Consider the following 24498-nt stretch of genomic DNA (forward strand, 5'->3'; position numbering starts at 1 on the left):
CTTACCTTTGATGAAATGTTGGCCGCAAAGACGTGTGTACTTTGATGGTAGAAAAAAAGCCATTTGCCCTCCCCAGCGACCACGTCTAATCGCACAAATCCACAACCTCCTCCTGTCTGAGTTTTCTTTCTCCGACGGGATTCTGTAAAAGCACAAGCCAGGCATGTCTCCTCGTCGGTTAGTGCAACCGATAGCACAACAGGTATCCGGCATTTTGGCTGAACAAACACAGCGTGAGAAACTAGTCGACTCGGCTGGCAAGTTTTTTTTTGACCGCCAGGTGGGCGTTCCCGGCAGCACGTAACGCCCCTTGAAAGCTATGAATAGCACAGACGTGTAATTTGTTCTTGTCATTCCAAATTTAATCACATTGTTGCTCTGATTAAGTAGAAGTACAGTTATTTGTGTTAAAAAAAGACTGGTAAAGCAGAAGTACTGATTCAACTTAATTACTCAAGTAAAAGGAAAAAGTACAGGCTCTGAAATGTACTCAAGTATAAAAGTAAAAGGTTTTCTGTGCAAGGCGAATAGAAACTCATGTCTTATTAATATAATTCAAATACTATTCAACTTAAAAGGTCCATTCAAAACATATTTTAAGATGCATAAAGACTATACTTTAATCTTCTAGTCTTAATCACTATGACCCACTAGCTCAGAGATTTGGTTTGCTGTCTAGCAGTTTGGCGCTTGTGGGTTTGAGCCTCAGTGACTTTTGAGGTTGTGGGTTCGATCCTCAGTCAGTTTTGAATGTCGACAGCCAGAGGAAAGAGTCATTTAAAGCCCTGAGAAAACCTCATTCAATCAGTCTGACTTGGTGGCACAGAGAGTATGCTTGCTGCCCGGCAATATTGAGACCTCTGCCACTTTTGCAGTCGTGGGTTCGAGCCTCAGTCAGTTTTGAATGGTGACAGGCAGAGGGAAGAGACAAGAGTGCCCGGAGAAGAGCTGTGAGTGTGAAGGGCAGTTGGTGGTGTGAAGGAATAATACACACAGAGACACCGGGGCCAGAGGTTGTGGGTACTAATCCCGTTCAGCTGGCACTACCTGGATCTAAGGGGGGGGGATGTTCTCCCCCCCTGACCTCTGCAGAGACATGAGCTGAGGGTTATGAGACAAAAAACCACAGAGAGCTGAAAGTTTACTGACATCGGAAGTACGTATTTTGTTTGCGTGATCCCTCTAGCTGCCACTAGGGGTAAAAATAACTTTTTGAAAAACTGCTCTAGACTCAGTATATGACAATTCTGGATCTCTTTGCAGTCTGTCCACAGTGTACATTTCTGTGGGTCTGTAGGATGCACTGTGTCGCTCTGTGTATCTGCCTGTAGGAGGCGCTACGCTGGTGATGTTAAAGACAGGGCAGTGCTGTAATATGTCACCTCCATCAGGAATCGAACCAACAGTCTGCCTGTCAGACAGAGACAGCAGCCGCTCAGCCGACTGAGCTATGAGCTGTTGGGAGTTAAGCTTCTGATTTCTACACACTGTTTTCACACTGACAATAACACAGAGCATAAAGAGTGAGACAGGTGAGATTTGTACCAGTGAGTTGAGCTAGAGTCAGGGACTGACTAGTCTCCTTCATCAGCTTATTTCTATCAGTGTTCAAACTACTGGTGATGATAAAGAAGGATCACTGCTGCAGCTTATAATGAGAGTACTTTTTAAGAAATTGCCTGAGGCTGGGATTGAACCAACAACCTTTGCATATCACACAACATTCACATGTTTATCTGAGTGAGCTATAATCCACTTTCTCTTAAGCTCTTATCATATTTAGTCAACCTCATCCTGATTTTATTTAGTCAAGTTTTCATCAACTAAGTGTCTTAAGTATTTTCATCTCATCTTAGTCAAAGAAAACCATAACTATTCATTAGACTTTCCAAACTTATTGTAAAGATATATTCATCTGTTATTCTGGAATTGTTTTAAGGTTTGAATGTGCAATACAGACACAGATGTTTAACTTCTTCTTCTCTTCTGATTGAATCTCTTCCCAATTCGTCCCTCCCTAACATTTTTAGTCTAGTTTTCACCAGTGAAAATAGGTAGTCGACTAACATTTTTCCTGTTTAGTGGCCAGCTAGCAGCCAGCTAGCAGCCAGCTAGCTAGCGCGAGACTCATCACTCATTCTTCCTTCAGAGTCTCGGATGCGCGGGTCCTCTAACCACTGGGAGATCGGCTCCAATGGCTTCACGCGATATACACGTTATCAATATACAGTTTCCAATACCGAGCCATTATTCACATGGAAGTGCCAAAGTTTTTAGCTCAGACACAGCCTTCTTCAGCTGTGTCATTTTTGGTTTCGACTGCTCCACAGCGCCAGCGCCGGAAGTATCGGTTCTGGAGCTTGTACTGCATTGTTTACAATTATGCATTTATTTTCTATTCAAGATATATTTTGTAGACATTGTTCCCTCCTGTCTACATGACACTTCTATTGAATTGAAAATAAATCTAAAATTCAAGATCACAAAGTACATTTATTTGCCTTGATTTGATTCCCAATCACGACACATTGGTAAGAATTATTAATATCGAATTAAAAATGCTTTGAAATGCAAAATAATGGCATTTTAAACATGCGATACAAAGATTCGATTAATCGCGATTAACTATAGTTAATCGCAAGATTAATCGCGATTAAGAAAATTAATCGTTTGACAGCCCTAGTATATACATTCATACCTCCTCACTAGAGATGTAACCATAAGAAAATTTCACATCAGGATTATCAGTATTATACAGTATTCGTAAAAAAAATTGCTGAAAATGTTCAAAAAGTACTGAGACTCAATGATATAATTTTACATTTTATATTGAAAACTCAGACCCAAAAAGGATTGATACACTCACTGAAATCATTTCTCCAAGGCTGCACGCCCGCATCTGGGAGACTGTTGCCAACTTTGGTTGATGATGGACAGTATTTACAGTGTTTCACGGTAATCAATCAATTAATCACGGTACCACGGTTTTAATGATAATGAAAATTTGAAACGGTACGGTAATCGTAAGGAATCTTATCACGGTTATCATTAAAACCGGTTATCGTTACATCCCTACTCCTCACATAGTACAGGGCAAACCTAGGAAGCCGCACAGAGATTCTTACTTTTTCCATTCAGAACATTTATCTTATGCTCTTATCTTAGTCACGATGAGTGCAGCAGCAGTTCACGCTTCGATTCAATCACCAACGTTATAAGCAGCTCATGGAAAAGGAATGCAAGGATTCAAGTAATAAAAGATATGAATAGCTAATAGAGTGTAACTAAGTAATACATCAAGAAATTGACACAGAAACACAGCGTCCTAAAAAGGGCATCATATCCTCCTCCTTTAATAGCAGTTATCAGCACCATTGCCAACGCCTTAAAATAGAGCTCCTCCCTCGTGTATAAGAGTAATTAGCACACTTTCTGACAAATGTTAATATGAAGACCTTTGTTCCAAAATGAAATATCCTCCACTTAAAAACACAGCACCAACTGTTCACTTTTTTTTTTTTTTTTTTTACTACAAACAGACAGTTGTATTTCTGAAATAATGAGGAATGAATAATGGATATTCTTTTCCAAAACATGTGCTCTTTGGACTTTGAAATGGGACTTTTACTACACAAACAAGACGATGTGGAGCGTATGTATGTATGTGTGCACACAGTAGATGCAGGGTCTGTGAACGCACAGCAGTAATGAGACACAAACTGCACTACAACTGTCCTCCTCGAGTCACTCATGGCCCCGGGCCCCGGGCCCCGGGCTGCCCACTTCACCTGAACTGCCTTAGTTACATCTGGCATCATCTCAGAAGAACTAGGTTACGCCGCACGTAAGTCAAAACAAGCCAACATGACCGCGTTTAACGCTTTACGTTCCCGGGATCAGGGCCATATGAAATCCTTTTTATTCTTTTCCAAATTCCATTTTATTTTTTCCTCAATTCCGTTTATTCCATTTTATTTTTAATTTAGGGGTTAGGAGCGATATTCTTTCTTTTTTTGACGACTTGGCTCTCTCAGACAGCCTCTTCAACATGTTTCTCAAAGTGAAAACTAAGTTGTGAGGTGCAGTAAGAGTCCCACGCAAGGCCGACCCGCCCTCTCAAAACACCCCAATCGAAAACTTAATCATTTCTCTAGGCCTCTTTTACAATTATGAAATAATTTCGGTTACTACGATAATTAGATCTCCTTCTTATTTGGATAATAGACTACTTGCACAACTCTACTACTTCCTGAAATGAGTAGGGCATCTTGGTTTCCTGTCCTACACTATTGGATGAACTGATTAATGTCAGGTGTGCCTGATCACTGTTGTTGTGACTGCAGCAGTCAGGCACACCTGACATTAATCAGTTCATCCAATAGTGTAGGACAGGAAACCAAGATGCCCTACTCATTTCAGGAAGTAGTGGAGTTGTGCAAGTAGTCTATTAGGCCTACTTTGATCAATCTCAGTCAAATTATGGAAAATTCTGCAATATTCCATGTTTTACAGTTGATTCCATTTTTATTACCAAATTCCCTGATTCCGTCCGTTTTTCCATTTTGTGGAAATCATATAGCTCTAAATCATATGGCTCTAAATCATATGGCTCTAATAATAATGAAAAAACATTGCATGGATGCAACTGGAACATATCCTCAGTGATGTACCCTGGGGTCATAGGATGTTTCGGGTCTCGCAACATCATACACCCTCGCCCAGGTGACCCAGCCGGGGCTGGCCAAGCCCCAACTTACGTCCCAGTAGCTACCCACGGTCAGCCCTATAGGGAGGGTCGAAGGTGGTCACGTGGTCAGGGCCACTCAATCCGCTGCTCTGGAACTACTCTGCCGGGACCGGGGGGGGGGGAGGGCTCTGGTACGTAGAGGGACCGGGCTCTGTGGGTTGCCACCCGGCCGGGCTCCTCCCTCGTCTCACCAGGTCTACGACCTGTGCGCTGCACCAGACTCCCCCGCTCCAAACATCTCATTCCGACGTGATGGTATCTTGGTGGATGCCATGCAGTACCAGTAATTGGTGGCACTGGCACTAAATCATATGGCTCTAAATCATATCCATTTAACCTGACAGTAACCTTGTGAGTGGAGCGGTGTCGGGATGTTGCTGCTTACCCCCAAACACAGCGAGAGCAGGGATCTGCTTACACAACAAATACTGGCCTCGGCTTTTACACTCTATGGGTTTGGGCCTGTTCACACCCTCTGTGCTGTATACACAACACACGCGCACGTGTGCACACACACACACACACGCACGCACACACACACACACACACACACACACACGTGCGCGCCCGCGCAGCAAGCATGCATGGCTGCCCATATACTCTCATGCTCATGCACTATTTATTTAACCAGGTCACTCCTCCTATCCAGATGAAGGATGTCTCTTTTTAAGGGAGACGAGGAAGCCAAGCAGGAAGTAATGCATTATGAGGACGGAGCAGTAGCAAAAGTACAACATTGTACTGTAACACTGCAGTGGTGATTATTTGACAGAATATTGCCGGACCCGACTCTGTCTCACCCTCTGACTCTGTCTCACCCTCCCTCTGACTCTGCCTCACCCTCTGACTCTGTCTCACCCTCTGACTCTGTCTCACCCTCTGACTCTGTCTCACCCTCTGACTCTGTCTCACCCTCCCTCTGACTCTGCCTCACCCTCTGACTCTGTCTCACCCTCTGACTCTGTCTCACCCTCCCTCTGACTCTGCCTCACCCTCTGACTCTGTCTCACCCTCTGACTCTGTCTCACCCTCTGACTCTGTCTCACCCTCCCTCTGACTCTGCCTCACCCTCTGACTCTGTCTCACCCTCTGACTCTGTCTCACCCTCTGACTCTGTCTCACCCTCTGACTCTGTCTCACCCTCTGCCCTGAAGCACCTGACTCTGTCTCACCCTCTGCCCTGAAGCACCTGACTCTGTCTCACCCTCTGACTCTGTCTCACCCTCTGCCCTGAAGCACCTGACTCTGTCTCACCCTCTGCCCTGAAGCACCTGACTCTGTCTCACCCTCTGCCCTGAAGCACCTGACTCTGTCTCACCCTCTGCCCTGAAGCACCTGACTCTGTCTCACCCTCTGCCCTGAAGCACCTGACTCTGTCTCACCCCCTGCCCTGAAGCACCTGACTCTGTCTCACCCTCTGCCCTGAAGCACCTGACTCTGTCTCACCCTCTGCCCTGAAGCACCTGACTCTGTCTCACCCTCTGCCCTGAAGCACCTGACTCTGTCTCACCCTCTGCCCTAAAGCACCTGACTCTGTCTCACCCTCTGCCCTGAAGCACCTGACTCTGTCTCACCCTCTGCCCTGAAGCACCTGACTCTGTCTCACCCTCTGCCCTGAAGCACCTGACTCTGTCTCACCCTCTGACTCTGTCTCACCCTCTGCCCTGAAGCACCTGACTCTGTCTCACCCTCTGACTCTGTCTCACCCTCTGACTCTGTCTCACCCTCTGCCCTGAAGCACCTGACTCTGTCTCACCCTCTGCCCTGAAGCACCTGACTCTGTCTCACCCTCTGCCCTGAAGCACCTGACTCTGTCTCACCCTCTGACTCTGTCTCACCCTCTGACTCTGTCTCACCCTCTGCCCTGAAGCACCTGACTCTGTCTCACCCTCTGCCCTGAAGCACGGTTCTGATCCGCAGGCCCCAGTGTTCACCCACATCTTTAAACACCTCATTGGAGACATGTCCCTTTCCAGCCTGCTTCAAGTCCTCAACTATTTTCCCCGTCCCCAAAAAGACAAAGCCCATGCCACTAAAAGACTACAGACCCGTCACCTTGACCTCTGTGAAGCCATCTTGGAGCCACACCTTGACCCCCTACAGTTCGCCTACAGGTCTGTAGATGATGCAATAAACATGGCCCTCCACTACATCCTCGTGCACCTGGACACCACAGGAACCTGCCAGGATCCTGTTTGTGGCCTTCGACACGATCATCCTGTAAATGTTGAATCTTGGATTTTGAATCAATTGCCATTCAAACTGTGATTCATATGATCACAAGTTGTTGTTTTTCACTTAGAAATTGTTTCGACAAAAGTAATTTTGTGAGGATTTACTTTCGAGTTTGAGTATGAAGAAAGCTTTCCACCAATATTGTACTTGATTCTTGAACCAAAGATTACACGCAGGACTAAAGCATCTTGTTCAGGAAGCCATTTTGGATGCCTCTCTCTTAACCCATTGAAACCTGATGCAGCATTTGCATGTATATCCCTCATTTGTGTGTGTATCCCTTTAAGACCGCGAACAGCGACAGCGTCACGCGGTCTTAAAGGGATACACACACAAATGCTGCATCAGGTATCAATGGGTTAAGCAATAAATCCCACTCTCCAGTCAGTCCAGTGCAGAGATTCATATTGCAATATCGATTTATTAATTTCTTTCTATCAATTGCTCAAACATAAAGTCAAAAATACAGTCAAAGTACCCCCCCCCCCCCTCCTCCTCCCCCTCCTCTCCATCAGTCTCTCCCAGAGCAGAAGTGCAGTGTCAGTGTTGCCATGGCGATGCGGAGCTGCTTCCCTGACTGATGCGATGTGATGGTGGCATCGTACGAGACGAGAGGGAGCTGTGCTCAGAGGACCGCCCACAAAAGGAGGTGGGGGGGGGAGGGGTGGGGGGTGGGGGGTGGGCAGAGATGGCTAGGTTAATTGGCACAGCTGCACGGGCCTACGCTCACTAACAGAGCCACAAGAGCAGAATAACCTCCGCCGAGTCAACTCGGTCTCTCCCTCACAGCCAGCTTCCTCTCCACTCCTCCACATCTCCTCCTCCTCCTCCATGTCCGCCTCCTTTCCTCCCACCCAGAACCAGTGGGGTGAGAGAAAGGTCACCCCCCCCCCCCCCCCCAACACATACACACACACACACACACACACACACACACTGGTGAAGAGGTGAGGGTTAGGTGGGGACTCCTCAGGCGACAGAGCAAGCAAGAGAGAGAGAGAGAGGCAGAGAGAGAGAGGGAGAGGGAGAGAGAGGCAGAGGCAGAGAGAGAGGCAGAGAGACAGAGAGAGAGAGAGGGAGAGAGAGAGAGAGAGGCAGAGAGAGGGAGAGAGAGAGAGGCAGCGAGAGAGAGAGAGAGAGAGAGAGAGAGAGGCAGAGAGAGAGAGAGGCAGAGAGAGAGAGAGAGAGAAGTGAGAGATGTGAAGGGGTGAAGGATCAGCCATCATAGCCTCATGCCTCAGGACAGCCATGCTTTTATATTAATAGTTCCGGTGAGGGATGTGAGGCGGGTGAGTCACACACACACACACACACACACACACACACACACACACACACACACACACACACACACACACACACACACACACACACACACACACACAGCTGGAGGGAGGGTGAGAGACAGGCAGCATGTATGAGCTGGGTTTGAATTTGATTAAGTGAGTTGAGCATGACAGAGCCGAGGCACATGTCATGATGTCACTGAGATGAACACAGCGGGGTCTTTGTGTTGTTATAAACCAATCAACATGATCCTTTATGCTGTTTTTTAATTGGGCTTTTGATAATAGGGGATCAGATCCTACTGAAGTCTGAACTAATTGGCTCCCTGGGTAAGAGGAATAAACAAACAACACCTCAGGGTTCACACAGTTTACCTAAACCCCAAGACAGAGAGAAAGAGAGAGAGAGAGAGAGAGACAGAGAGAGAGAGAGAGCGAGCGATGACTAATAATAATAATAATGATAATAATAATAATCCATGGCATTTATATAGCGCTTTTCTCGAACTCAAAGTTACTTAAAGGAACAGCTCACCCTAAAATCCAAAATACATATTTTTCCTCTCACCTGTAGTGCTATTTATCAATCTATATCGTTTTGGGATAGTTGCCCGAGTTTTGGAGATAATCGTCCACAGAGATGTCTGCCTTCTCTCCAATACAATGGAACTGGATGGCACTCGGCTTGTGGTGCTCAAAGCACCAAAAAATACATTTGAAAAACTCGACAACATTGTCTCTTTCCAGAAATCATGACCCGGTTACTCAAGATAATGCACAGACTTTGTTGTGAGTAGTTTCATGTAGGAACTATTTTCTTTTGCCGTCTCATGTAGGAACTAGCTAGCAGCTAGCGGATGTAGTTCGGTCAAAATAAAATAGTTCCTCCATGAAACTGCTCATAACAAGGTCTGTGGATTATCTTGAGTAACCGGGTCATGATTTCTGGAAAGAGACATTGCTGTTGAGTTTATCAAATGTATTTCTTTGGCACTTTGAGCACCACAAGCTGAGTGCCATCCAGTTCCATTGTATTGGAGAGAAGGCAGAAACTCTGCGGCTGATATCTCCAAAACTCAGGCAAATAACACAAAACGATATAGATGATAAATAGCACTACAGATGAGAGGGGATGTATTTTACATTTTAGGGTGAGCTGTCCCTTTAACACTAAACACTAGAGGGAAAGAGTAAGAGAGAAGGAAAGAGAAAGTAAGATAATATACAGCAGTGGTTCTCAAACTAGGGTACGCGTCCCCCTAGGGGTACGTGGAGGTCCTACAGGGGGTACTTGAGAGAAAGCTGCGCAATGGAAAAATGTAAGAATAAATCATTAAAATAAATTAAATGTTGAAGTAAATCTTGCCAGGAGGCACTAATCACAACTCGTTCACTCCATTTCTTATTTCCTAACGTTATATTCTTCAAAAGGTGGGTTATCATTCATTCATTGCTTCATAATGCTGTAGTTTTCTCCTGCAGTTTTCTAAGCAAAGTACTTGGGAAGCATCACAGAGATGAGACAGAGAGAGAGAGAGAGAGAGAGAGAGACAGCATGAGAGAGAGAGAGAGAGCATGGGAGAGAGAGAGAGAGAGAGAGAGAGATAGAGAGACAGCATGAGAGAGAGAGAGAGAGAGAGAGAGACAGCATGAGAGAGAGAGAGAGAGAGCATGGGAGAGAGAGAGAGAGATAGAGAGAGAGACAGCATGAGAGAGAGAGAGAGACAGCATGAGAGAGAGAGAGAGAGCATGGGAGAGAGAGAGAGAGAGAGAGAGAGAGAGAGAGAGACAGCATGAGAGAAAGAGAGAAGAACAGAAATGGCGTCGCCCACGTAGGCTGCTGGAGTGATTCAGTGATGTTTCAGATGTTTCAGTGAGGAACACGCTTCTCTCCCGCCAGCCCCCGAAGCTTCACTGAACCCAGCCACAGGTGTAGCCCCCTCCCCCTCCCCTCCCCCTCCTTCCCTGCCTCACTGTTTGAACAGGAAGCACTCCCCCCCTCCCCCGCTCACCACAACACCTCTCCCCTCCCTCTTCTATCTCACAAAAACCACCAAAAACTCAAAGAATTTGAGAGAGATTCTCACATATTCTCCATCAACATCCTGGCATCTGCAGTGTCTGACAAGTGACTGATGAATGATGGCCTCCTCTGTCGCGGCTGGTGCCGGCTTCGGGTCCAGCAGGCAGACCCCCCCCCCCCCCCCCCCCCCTCCCGCACAGTTGTAGCTCTGAGCCACTTCCTGTGTCCTCTTACAAACTAAAAGCAAATACGCCAGAACAGACGAGACAGAGCTGGGCTTAGTTTGAGTTTATCTTTGTTATTGCTTTGCTGTTTACAGTGGGAGTGTGACACATGATTTGTCCACACGCGCACACACACACACACACACACACACACACACACACACACACACACACACACAGAGCTTTCATAAAACCCTTACATCTATGCAGATTATTCATCTCTATTTGAAATATGTGGTATATGTGTGGTGGCCTGCAGAAACTGCTGCACGTGGTTGGCAATGACCCAGAGATGGTTGAAAGTGAGTTTTGCCGGCGTTTTGAGTGATTTGGTTAGTTTCATCTGCGTAGTGCGTAGTGGTGAATAACTATTTTCATAAAAGAAAAGGGAAAGTATTTATTTTGCTGGAATGCCACTGTAGAAAATACAACGTTGTGGAATGTTTATAGCCATTTTTCTTACGTTTTACTTTGAAACACATACAAGTTATATATAGGGGAGAGTTTCTAATTTACGGAAATGTCAAAAATAATAATGAAAAAGCCAAATTCCCACCATGTGAACTTCTGGTTTTTTGCAGAGCGCCACACATATCATCAAGTCTGACAAGTCATCATCTGGAGGAAGGAAGAGAAACAGTTGTATTCCTTCAAACAGACAAATGTTGTTGATTTGGTTGTGATGGACAGAATGTGTTACGCAGACCAGCTCATTATGGACATTTTCCAATGTGTTTCTGCTTTTGGGACAACACACACACTTGTGTCCACACACACACACACACACACACACACACACACACACACACACACACACTTGTGTCACACACACACACACACACACACACTTGTGTCACACACACACACACACAGCAGCACATGGTTATAACAACGCATACCGATATAACATGTTGTCAATAAAATATGTTGTGTTGACAAGAAATGCTAAATTTATGTTGGTTGAAAGCAGACACACAGATGTGTTTGAAGTGACACACTGTGCTTTTGGAAGAACGTCAAGCTGCTTTCACGGACAGACTGTACTTTATGCTACTTTTTACACTGCGGCCTTATAAGGTGTGACAAACAACGAGTGTGTGTGTGTGTGAGTGTGTGTGTGTGTGCGTGTGTGTGTGTGTGTGTGCGTGCGTGCGTGCGTGTTTGCTCAATGCCTTATGGGCGGGCGGCAGGCGTTAAGCTTCTTTGCAGTGGTCTATGAAGTGTGAAAAAGCCACAGCTCTTCGTAGAAGCAGAAGCTAAAGGGGGCGGGGCTAACACTGTGACATACCACGGCGTTTTTCGGCCGTCGCTAACGTCTGGTGTGTCCCACAGCGTTGGCACTAGTCGGCCTTGTCAGCGGATTTGGGCAGTCGATAGAGACACTGCGTGAAATAGGCCACGCCCATCACGGGGGAAAGCTCTCCGTTCACTTCCATTCACCAGGGTCATTTTCCTTGAATTAAACGTAGCTAAAAGCTGTTGTGTGGTGGGGCTGCGCAGACAACAAATGTAAAAAAAAATCGCCAATTAACGTTTTTTTGTACTCCTGAGCAAAACAAGGAAACCATTGAGAATTGGCGAGAAGAAAAATGTGGATCTAGCTGTCAAGGAAGTAAATTGGAGTGTTCATCTTCCGTATATATGATCTGTGTGTGCAACACGTGACATAGGAGAACGCCAGGATTGGGGGGGTTTGTTTCCCCCTGTTTTGGGCGTGTTTCTGAATGATGACGCGCTCCGCAGTGTCTCTATGAGAGAACTCACTCTGATTGGCTGGTCAGCTGGTAGCAAAGCAGTGCACGAGAAGAGAGGGCACACACAAAATGCTCTTCTTATTTTTCAACTTCATCTCATCCGATCATTCCAATACATGAATATTTTCACGACGACGTGGCCTTCAGGAGCCCCTTGAGCCTGTCGCTGTGTGATATCAAACATTTAGCCACTTTCTCCTTATCTTTCCGCCTCTTCCTTCCTTCTCCCACAAGCAACAGACCAGATGCTGACAACACCAGAGCTGTTTCCACAGTCCTGTGGTCTCACGCAGGCACAGAACTTAGGTGCTAGTTGACCGTCGGCTGTAGTCTTTGCGGTGTGTTCAATCGTGCGTTCCTTTATCGCAAAATAACTGGGATGTGGAGGCTAAATGACGTCACATCCGTTTTGTTAGCGTTCCATTTGCAGAAAACTTGAGCTGGGAAGTTCACTGTTCGTTGGTCAGATCCAGTCGCTAGCCAGGCTAGCCATTGTTAGCAATAATAACAGTTGATAACATGGCATTTCGCGGAATTTTGAGCATACAAACACTGCAGCCTCATGTCCACACAGATAGATGTTAGGCAGTGCTGTGTGTACAGCTGATTTAATGAGACACAAACAAAACAGAAGTGCTAAACAACATTACTACGATTATAACTACTGTTGTTGCGCGGCGCAGCCATCTTGGATTTTTGAGGTCGGGGCTGCTGAAGCTCCTACGAGTTTGGAATGGGAAATAGCAGCTCTGGTGACGTCACCGTCCCAGCTCATGACCTTTGAACCGTAAGATGACCAGTTCCCAGTTATAAAGGAATGCACGACAAGTGCAACTTTTTGGCTCCGACAAAAGCAACGTGACGCAATAGTCCGCCTTCGTTGCCGCTTAAGACTGATCGCGCATTCCTTTATAACTGGGAACTGGTCATCTTACGGTTCAAAGGTCATGAGCTGGGACGGTGACGTCACCAGAGCTGGTATTTCCCATTCCAAACTCGTAGGAGCCTCAGCAGCCCTGACCTAAAAAATCCAAGATGGCTGCTCCGCTCAACAACAGTAGTTATAATCGTAGTAAAGGCTGGTTATTAGCACTTCTGTCTTGTTTGTGTCTCATTAAATCAGCTGTACACACAGCACGGCCTAACTTCTATCTGTGTGGACATGAGGCTGCAGTGTTTGTATGCGCAAAATGCCGCGAAATGCCATGTTATCAACTGTTATTGCTAACAATGGCTAGCCTGGCTAGCGACTGGATCTGACCAATGAACAGTGAACTTCCCAGCTCCAGTTTTCTGCAAATGGAATGCTAACAAAACGGATGTGACGTCATTCAGCCTCCACATCCCAGTTCTTCAGGATAACGGGTAACGACTCTCTCTGCCTTCAACGTCCGTCCTCTCTGAGGGAGACGTTCAATTAACCCTTCATCACTCATTCATACACTCATCTGGGTCAGCCTCAATTCCCCCATCACTCATTCACAAATCGAGGACTACAATATTAATATTAATACCACTCAGAGCTGCTGAGGTTTTAATGGGCCTTATGACAGAATCATAATTTAGACTTGTCTTGACATCCTATCCACCTTATTTTTGAATGCCCCACTGTAACAAATAATTGTGGGTACAAGGTCCGGTTTAACGTGACTTATTGTTGCAGCTTGCCATTTCCTTTGTTATACTCTGGCTGCAGACCTGAATTATAAACCGGAAACTGGAGGACGTTATAAAAGTTATAAATATAGTCACGTTATAAACAACTAACCAACGCTGGGGGTCCGTATGGAAACAGTGTTACTCGAAATGGTTAAAAGTTAAATCAATTTGGTCATTCAGTGGCGTTTTACTGCCATGTAAAGCAACTATTACGCTAGCCGCTAGCATTAGCCACAGTAGCCGACTACCCACAATGCATTACGTTATCCCAGCACCCGAACGACATGGCTGTAGAGCAGAATGGCTCTGCTGTAAAATCCTCAGACGTTTTTTTTGTCAAGTTAAAACCATAGAACATAGAAAACAGTCTATTACACCGGAAGCGGAAGAAGCACCCATCAAACATCATGGCAGCTAGAAATAAGGTGGATAGGAGGCTATGAAGGGTTCTGACAGAGGAGAGAAACGCACGAGAGGCATTACTTACCCATATTGCCTAGTCTGAAGCCATGCTGGCTGGACCTGCTGGACTCCGACAGAGAGACCTCCTGCAGGATGAGAGAGAGAGAGAGAGAGAGAGAGAGAGAGAGGGCGAGAGACACAGACAAACATGGTTACTACAGGAGCAGAGGCTGTGTAGGCACTAGGCAGTGCTCTCTGAGCCTCATTGAAGATTAAACTCGTTTTTTCAATTTATCGCCTAAAATATGAATCATCAGCTTTACATCATTCATTTTGATTATATATATATACAGTATATGTGTATGTATATGTATAATATTGTATATGTTAGCCATACACTGTAAATATACATGTACATGTCTCTGTTAATGTCATATATATGATAATGTGTATATCACTATTATGTTGTTTTCTTGACACTTTCTGTTACTGTTATTTGCTATTATGTTAATATTGGCATCTTAAGTTTCCCTTTTTATCTGTTTCTTTGCTTCCTTTTTGCATTTTGATGTATGACAATACACTGTATGACTAGATACATAGACAACACTGTGTGTGTGTGTGTGTGTGTGTGTGTGTGTGTGTGTGTGTGTGTGTGTGTGTGTGTGTGTGTGTGTGTGTGTGTGTGTGTGTGTGAGAGAGAGAGAGAGACAGAGATGACTACTGATAGTCATTATATGATGGAGTGTCTGTACCTTCATGCTTTGGCTTTCATGCCAATAAAGCAAATTGAATTAATTGAGAGAGGGAGAGAGAGAGAGAGAGAGAGAGAGAGAGAATTTAGCTCTAGGCAACACAGCAGAGGAGACAGGCAGACAAGGACAGAGCCGATGTCTCCCTCCCTCCCTCCCTCCCTCCCTCTCTCCCTCCCTCCCTCTCTCCCTCCCTCCCCTGCCTCTCTGTTGCCTAGCTGTTTCAGATGTTACCATGTGTACAGCCATATCAGAGACTGGCTGTTATTCCATCGCCACACACACACACACACACACACACACACACACACACACACACACACACACACACACACACACACACACACACACACACACACGCACACACACACACACACACACGCACACACACACACATGCCGATGCACTCTACTGCACACAGACATGTGTGACCTCCGGAGTTCAGCGGGAGTCAGCTGAGGCTGAGTAAGACAGGAGACACGCGTCCTCGCCCTCGCTCCCTCCTCCATCTTCATTCCTGTATCATCAGTGCTGTTACCTCGCCCTCTCTGCCATGACTTCACCGTGTCCTTCTGCTGTCTGTCTCTGACACAACGGAGACACGCGGGACAAAGGAGGGACAGACTCGCCCTTATGTCTCCTTCTCACACTGCCATCCCCTCTTGGCCTCCTTATTCTTCCCCCTGTCCTGTTCTCGACACCCTCGCCCTCTCTCTCTCTCCCTCCCTCTCTCCTGCCCTCTCCCTCCATATCTCACCCTCTCTTCCACCCTCTTTCTCCCTCTCTCTCTCTCTCGCACTCTGTCTCCATCTCTCTCCCTCTCTCTTCATCTCTCACCCTCTCTCTCCCTCTCTCTCACTCTCTTTCATCCTCTCTCTCGCTCTCTTTCATCCTCTCTCTCTCCATCTCTCTCCCTCTCTCTCGCTCTTTCATCCTCTCTCTCTCGCTCTCTTTCATCCTCTCTCCCTCTCTCTCCATCTCTCACCCTCTCTCTCTCTCCATCTCTCTCCCTCTCTCTCTCTCTCACTCTCACTCTCTCTCGCACCTCTCTCTCCATCTCTCTCCATCTCTCTCTCTCACTCTCTCGCCCTCTCTCTCACACATAATAACAAAATACCAGGCGCTGCCCTCTCCTGTCAGCTGCATGCTTGGGGAGTTGCGTGGCAGCTTTGGCCCTGGCATGAGGACACACAGTCAGTGGTTGTTGTTGAACGCCACTCTGTTTGTCAGTCACACCTACACTCTACTGCACTCTGCCCGGCCGGCCGGCCATTTTGAAAGCAGGTGGCGAGGGGGAGGAGCTGCTGGGGGGGTTTGGTGCCGTCGGAGGGGAAGCAGATGCGTGTGCGCTGGTGGCTCCACGCCGGCGGAGCAAAAGCTGCGTGGCGCGCAGATGGACGATAACGTAGACATGTGACACGGCCTGGTGGAAGGGAGGCAAGTAGGCAGGCGTACAATCGCACACAGCTGACCCGGGTTCGAATCCAACCCGTGGCCCTCCCCTCTCTCCCCGTGTTCCTGTCATCACATTGTCCTATCAATAAAGGTGACCACCACAAAAATAAAAACAAAAACGCACTCAATAAAACAGTTTTAGGATGCCTAAAGGTGTGTGTGTGTGTGTGTGTGTGTGTGTGTGTGTGTGTGTGTGCAGTGTTTCCCACAGGATTTTGAGAATTTGTCGTGGGGGACCGCAGACCCCCTAGGGGGGTGCGGGGGCATGTCCCCCCGCGAGATTTTTTTAAACATTTTAAAGTAAAATGCATGAATTTGGTGTACTTTGAGAAAGCTTAAGAGCAAAATTAAAAGGCTAGATCTATGAAGAACATGTCATCATTACTGTGCTGTGGGTTTACAATGACAAACTAAATTTCTCCCTATAGGTCAGGGATACTCAACTTGCTTTGCCACTTTCGTGAAATGATAGAAGGCGAGGGGCCAGTTAATAAACAAACAATATACATTTTTCTGTAGCGGATTGTAGGTTTTTGGGGTGTCAGCTGGAGTTTAGGCTGACAGTGTTGTGCACACCGGATAGTTAGTTAGGTTAAGTTAGTTAGGTACATACATAAGTGCCTGGGTAGCGAGCAGATGGCGGTATTTGACAATTTAGCAGCTAAATCATAGATTATTGAAAGATATTCCATATTCCAGACTGAAATGCTATAACAGAAGTATTGGCCAGAATGACATGAACATTTATTGGACACTTATTCAGCGGATATCTTGCATGTTGCGTTCAGGTGCACTGTAAAAAAAAAAAAACTTTTTTTTTTTTGGTCAACATCTTATTGTGGCGGCCCGCCACAAATTCCTTTATGTATGGGAAACACTGGTGTGTGTGTGTGTGTCTAACTCACGGGGGCGTGGGCTGCGGGGCTTGGCTCCCAGGTACGCCAGGTTGACGTTGGCCTTCCTGCCGTCGATGATGGGGTTGGCGTCTTTGCACGCCCGCTCGGCCGCCCCGCGCTCCATCATGGTCACCTGTTGGGAATGTGACCGACAATAAACAACATTGAAATAAAGCCCTGTGATATATATGACCTCCTGTTACTTTGACTTTTGGAAACCACACTGGGCCCTATCCTACGCCCGGTGCAAAGCGTTGTCATCGCTAGTTTCTAGCACTCAAAATCTCAATTTCTTTTCTTTTTAATTACCCCTGGGTCAGTACATCTATACGGACGCGTTTCAGCGACCCAGTGGTAATAGAGAGGCAAAGTGAACGTCACTTCCTGCTTCAGCTCTGTACCAGAGATTTTCTTCCGCAATTTATTTTCCCATAGACAATTCGTAAAATGCTTATAAAAAATAGTTTTCCTTGGTCAAACCAAACGGTTCAGCTATATTTAGAATCCGGAGAGACCATAGAACATTTCACTCAGACCAAAACTTAAAAAAACAACATCGAGAAAATATTTTCTTTAAACCTGCATTTTTTAAACCTTTTGGTCTGAGCGAAATGTTATGCGATCTCTCCTGTTTCTAAATATATCTGTACCATTTGGTTTGAACAAGTAAAACTATTTTTATAAGCATTTTATGAAATGTCTATGGGAAAATAAATGGCGGATGAAAATCTCTGGTACAGTGCTGAAGCAGGAAGTGACGTTCCACTTTGGCTCTCTTTTAAAAGAAAATAGTGGGATTTTTAAGTGCTGGAAACTAGCACTTACAACGCCTTGTACCGGCTGTAAGATACGGCCCAGTATCTTTAATGGTGACGTCACACTGCACCATCAGGCGTAAATACATTTCTAACCAATAAAAACATATGATTTTCGAACAATCCCGACCCTCCGCATCCGTCCCATCAAATAAAACGACATCTCTCTCCCTGACTCGTGTTCCATCGGTTTAGACTTTTGAACGATCCCTTTCAGTCGGCATCATACCGAGGACGTTAAGACGCCGTTTCGTGGGATCTTTAAAACTTAGCATCACACTGTCTCTGAAAGCCACTTTTTCCCAGCAAAGATGGACTGATTCCAAGATGAACGCTCAGATGAGGAAACAACCCCAGGCCCGCCCTGAGGGACGCCCTGTCCTCATCTCTCCTCAAATGAATCATTCAGTCTTCTTCTCTCTCTCTTTTTTCTTTAGCTGAATGTGCGAGGAAGAGCCGGCTCCACCACCGCACGAAGGCGTGTTCAAACCCTCGGCTGTGTCTGAGCTCTGTGTGCAGCAGCACGATAATGATAAATAGATGGCCTTCATGGTGATGGTGTGGGCCGGGGATGTAGGAGGAGGACGTTGGGTTCTTCTTGACCTTCACCTCGCTTAGAGGGAGTGAGTTGAGGAGTGGGCCGATAGCAGTGGGAAGAGGACCTGGAGGTTAAGACACACATCCATTACACTCCTCCAAGTGCAGCTCCACAGTAAATGAGGCGAGGCAGAGCTGAACATGCACGCCGCGGAGCCGTCGCGCCGCACGCTTTGCTTTCGTTTAGCAGCATCAGACTCGTTTAGCAGCATCAGACTCGTTTAGCAGCATCAGACTCGTTTAGCAGCATCAGACTCGTTATGCAGCATCAGACTCGTTTGGCGCATCAGACTCGTTTAGCAGCATCAGACTCGTTTAGCAGCATCAGACTCGTTTAGCAGCATCAGACTTGTTAAGCAGCATCAGACTCGTTTAGCAGCATCAGACTCGTTTAGCAGCATCAGACTCGTTATGCAGCATCAGACTCGTTATGCAGCATCAGACTCGTTTAGCAGCATCAGACTCGTTTAGCAGCATCCGACTCGTTAAGCAGCATCAGACTCGTTTAGCAGCATCAGACTCGTTTAGCAGCATCCGACTCGTTTAGCAGCATCAGACTCGTTTAGCAGCATCAGACTCGTTTAGCAGCATCAGACTCGTTTAGCAGCATCAGACTCGTTTAGCAGCATCAGACTCGTTATGCACGCCACACGGTGGCGTCGGACCGTTTGAACGCTGCGTTTCAAGACGCCGCGCTCTGAATGAGACCACTAAGGGAAGTCGGCGATGAAATGGGACCGTCCACGAGCGGAGGAGGGAGTGGGCATCCCGACACACGACACACACTGAACCGGTTGGTGGAGCTCAGTGGTTCTCAAAGTGCGGTCCGGGGACCACCAGGAGTCCATGAGGGGGGGTTCCCTAGCAAATTGATGAAGTGTTAAACTTCACTTATCATATCATAGATCATAGGTTTCTCTGTTATATCCCTCTAGCTGCAACACAGATAGTAATAATGACATTCTGGACAAAATCATATTTAATATCTAACAATACAAATATTCTCCGATTTGGGTCAGAGACACAACGTCGTATCAAATGCGGGTCTGTGGCCCAAATGTGGACTAAACGTGTGGTCCTGGATATGAAATGGGTTGAGAATGACTGGTGTGACTGTGAGCTCATTCACATGGCTATGAGACGATAGGGATAATATTATGAACTCCTTTACATCAATCCAAAGGCCATCTTGTCTTTGCATCTCTCTCTCTCTTTGACCACTTCCAGACCAACGAGCAGAGTTGGCTCAGCGCTACTTGACCCATGTTCAACCCTTCTTTTGACAATTCATGGCAATGACATGGTCACGAGTGACAATTTAGACCCGGGTCACAAACCCGGGACAGATGCATGACAATAACAATTAGCATAGTATAAAGCCTAACAAATAGCCACCATGTGGTGCCATTCACACTGAGAGTAACCCTTGTCTGACCCCGGTTTGACCCGCCTCAAGAGGTGGGTCACCAACCCGGGTTAACCCTGTCATACCCCCAAATCAACCTGGGAATAACCTGGGAATAACCTGGGAATAACCCCGATTGGACCCTTGGTGTGAAAGGAGTCTCTCTCTCCCTCCCTCCCTCCCTCCCTCCCTCCCTCTCTCTCTCATAACCAAACCAAGAGGGGCCGGGGCTGTCGTGGAGGAAGTCAAAATGAAAGTGCTGCAGGCTTATCTTGCAGAGCCAATAACTGACATGTCACACCTCTGCTTTCTCTTTCTCCCCCCTTACACCCCCATCCCCCTCTCTCTCCCTCTCACAGACTAGTCACTCACTCACACACACACACACACACACACACACACACACACACACACACACACACACAACACACACACTCACTGTGTGTGCGTGTGCGCGCGTGTTGCTGGGAGTTTTACAGTGTGTGTGTGTGTGTGTGTGTGTGTGTGTGTGTGTGTGTGTGTGTGTGTGTGTGTGTGTGTGTGTGTGTGTCTTTGGGACTGGGGAGATAATTGATGACACCCTTATAAGAAATAACCTACCACTCACGCTGCAGCATGTGACTGCCACCACCAGACACGCTGCACATGGCTGCTGGCCGGACAAAGTGCCAGTGTATAAAAGCCTCCAAGCACTTTCTCTAACCTGCAGGAAACAACTATCATCCATGTGAGAAGGATTCTAGAGGAATATTGAATGAGTGTCATCGTGATACCGTCAATCAATTCAGCACAATAAAAGTCGCAATAAAGTCGGGTTTGGCTGCTACAAGCTGGTTTTTCACGACATGCATTGGGGTTTGGGTTGAAAGTAAACACACCTAAATGAATCAAATGAAATGTGATGAACACATTTATTTTCCTTTCTCTCGGTTCAAGTCAGAGTGCTGGATTTTGTCCCCCCTCTCTCTCTCAAATCTCTGTTTTAATCTACCGGTATTCTCCAGTGTAAACTCACATGTAAGCATCGTGCTGTAACGCTAGTAGCTACTGTTACAAGACTCTGAAACTTACGAAGCCGTATCCTCTGGACTTGCCCGTCTGCCGGTCCGTGATCACCACGGCCTCGTCGATGTCCCCGAAACTCTGGAAGTATCTCCTGAGTGACTGGTCGTTGGTGTGATAAGGGAGCCCCCCGACAAAGATCTTGGTGTACGTGGTGTCTTTCTCGATGGTGGTGGGGTGCATGATCTCCAACGCTCCCCCGACGAGATGACCGAGAAACACGGGTGAACTCATTCGGATGGGGAGGAGAGGGTGCCCCGGCAAAACACCCAGAAGAGAGTAGTAACCCACACCGGGGTATAGCCTAGTCTTCCTTCAGGTGGCAGTGGGAGCTGAAACTTTTATCCAGGAAGACAAGCGAAGCTCCTCGTTTTCGGCTGTATTGTCTACCGCGTCTGCAAGGGGGCTACAAAATGCTGAAGACGTCCATGCATTGCAGCCTGCCTCCTCTCCTCTCCTGTAGGCTACGTTAGCTAACACGCTCCCTGAACGCACGCTAGGCTGGTGTCGGTTACCCTGCTGACAGGTGTTTGGATCCCCTTCTGTCTCGCGTCCGGGAGAAACAAGTAATAGCCTAAAATAGTCTTTAGGCTTTGTCTCCAGTAGAGATGCGCCCACTCTCGCCTCGCTGTCCAATAGGCGAGCGGTGCGTCTTTTCATCCGCGCACCCATCACACCTCCTGCTCCACCCTCCTCCACACACAAAGGAAACCCCCACTTGAGAGCTGAAGGAGTTCACTTTTGAATATTTGAATATTTGCTTTCCTGTCGACCCCCACCCCCCCGAAATAGGGACATTTTATGGACTGTCCCAAGGAGGAGGAGCCCATCTGAGAAGGTTGTTGTTATTTCATAGAGAATTATGTAAGTGCTCTGCAGGTGGTGGGCGGCGGGGGTGGGCTCAGCGAAACCTCTGATCAAAGCAGTCAAACAACCAGTGAAATACCTGATGTGAAATCCTTCCTCATTTTCCTGGAGACCCATGGGAACCAGGCAAGCAGGCAGGCAGGCAGGCAGACAGACAGACAGGCAGGCAGGTAGGCAGGTAGGTAGACAGACAGACAGACAGACAGGCAGACAGACAGACAGACAGACAGACAGACAGGCAGACAGACAGACAGACAGACAGGCAGACAGACAGGCAGGCAGGCAGCTTTCAAGGAATTAAATTCTAGGACTGGAAGTTGGCATGTTGTGGGGTGAAGCTGGTCAGTCTTCATGGTTTTTGTCAAGTCAAGAAAACCTGGCAAAGACATTCCTTTAAAAATGCAACAGTGCTGCTATAGCAACAGCAGCACCTATCAGTTGGGATGGAGAGAGCTGAGGCATATTGATGGATTCAGTGTCCCATTTCTATTAATAATACAAAATAAATGGATACTTTTAGGGTCATCCATTCATTTAAAAACTTTCAAAAATCTAAGGCCTTATTTAATTTCTCTCAAATATTTCAGGGCCATGATAGATGGATAGATAGATAGAAACATATATACCGTAGATAGATATATACATAGATAGATAGATAGGCTAGCTAGATAGATAGACAGATAGATAGACATATAGACAGATATATACATACATAGACAGATAGATAGACAGATAGATAGATGGATAGATAGATAACAGTTGGCTTCACTGAAACAAGCTGTTGATTGGCTGTCATGGCATGCAGGAGCCAAACAGGACCATAAGGAGAAGAGAGGAAACTGGGTTGATTAATAACAAAGGCACAGAGACAGGGGGTGACCAGTAACAGGAACAAATAGATGAAAGCCAGGGCCACCCACACAAACACACACACACACACACACACACACACACACACACACACACACACACACACACACACACACACACACACACACACACACACACACACACACACACACACACACACACACACACACCTCTCTGTCTGCTATGAGATGCTTTGGGTTTCCTTATAGCAGCAGATTGTGTATCCTCAGGTTGGAGATTTGTCATCATTTGTTCATTTTACTTCTAAGGATTTGTTGCCTTCACACCTCAGATCCTCTCCACACTTCAGTTACACCCCACCTCCCTCTCTCTCTCTCTCTCACACTCTCTCTCACACACTCACACACACACACACACACACACACACACACACACACACACACACTTTGCCAGCCTCTCTCACCTCTGCCTGCCTAGTTCACGCAGACTGGCGTCTCCACTCTTCACCATTGATACTCAGATGAGAAGAAGCTCCTAAGTGAGCTATCAGCTGAGGTCTATTTAGAATCAAATGTCACACAAGGGAAAAGACAGCAAAGACAATGTAATGTTTAAATATAAATTTGTATTTACATCAATATTAACATCAAGAAACAAGGTAAGAAAAAAATGCAATAGTAATTTACATCCTGTAATAATGACTGGATATTTCCCCCGATGAGTTATATTTTTATCACCTCTTTTCATTAGATCTAAACAACAATGCATTTAGAGATCTTTTTTTTCTTCCTTTAAAGCAAAAACACAGACACCAGTTCTTTTTGAATAGTTGTAAGATTAATCTTTTTCATATTCTTCATTGAGAATGTCAATAAAAAAGGGGGGGGGGGGGGCAAACACTCCAAGCTATTATTGTGAGACATAATGACGTCAAAGCATGAAACCCCCTTTCCACAAAACAGCTTAGAAAATCTCGACATTCTCTTGTGAAACAACCGTTTTCCAGCACCACAATTCAACTGGCCGTTAAGTTCTGAAGAAACAATCACAAACAAAACTCAAACCACCTCAGCAGAACCAGACTCATCTCTACTCTATGCCACGTGGATGGGAATATAATATTAATATGCAATTAAACATACTTAGTACAATGTGTATTATATGTTATTATGTGCAACAGTAAAATGCACGTCAGGAATTGTTTCTAAGCACTGCAGAAATGACAAAACAAAAATCTTTGGATCGAGCATGTCTTTCGAAGGTAGATTCCTCAACAAAAGCTTCACAGAAAATAGAACAGAAATAAAGACAAACTCAAATATTGACAGAAATGATGGAAAATATCCAACAAGAGCCGGACATGTAAATTAACGATCCTCTTATTGTGTTGCTTCCATCCATCAGGATGAACAAACCAGAACCAGAACTTATAGACAGTTAAGTTCTGCGGTTCCTTTAGTCTCACATCTGATCCACCCCCCCCCCCCC

The 24498-nt window shown here is 46.2% G+C and overlaps 1 protein-coding gene across 1 annotated transcript in view; it reads right to left on the minus strand.

Moving 5' to 3' along the window:
- rbm38 (RNA binding motif protein 38) overlaps positions 1-21546 on the minus strand; it is a gene marked incomplete at both ends in the record, with an annotated part of 29528 nt that extends 7982 nt beyond the window's left edge. Inside the window, 3 exons of the mRNA XM_083642063.1 lie at positions 14416-14476; positions 17443-17566; positions 21322-21546. Of these exons, the coding sequence (XP_083498189.1) occupies positions 14416-14476; positions 17443-17566; positions 21322-21546 (410 nt within the window). The remainder of the gene's footprint in view (positions 1-14415; positions 14477-17442; positions 17567-21321) is intronic.
- Between the last annotated feature and the right edge of the window lie 2952 nt (positions 21547-24498).

Source organism: Poromitra crassiceps (genome assembly GCF_964638095.1).
Source record: "Poromitra crassiceps genome assembly, chromosome: 8".
Lineage (NCBI taxonomy): Eukaryota > Metazoa > Chordata > Actinopteri > Beryciformes > Melamphaidae > Poromitra > Poromitra crassiceps.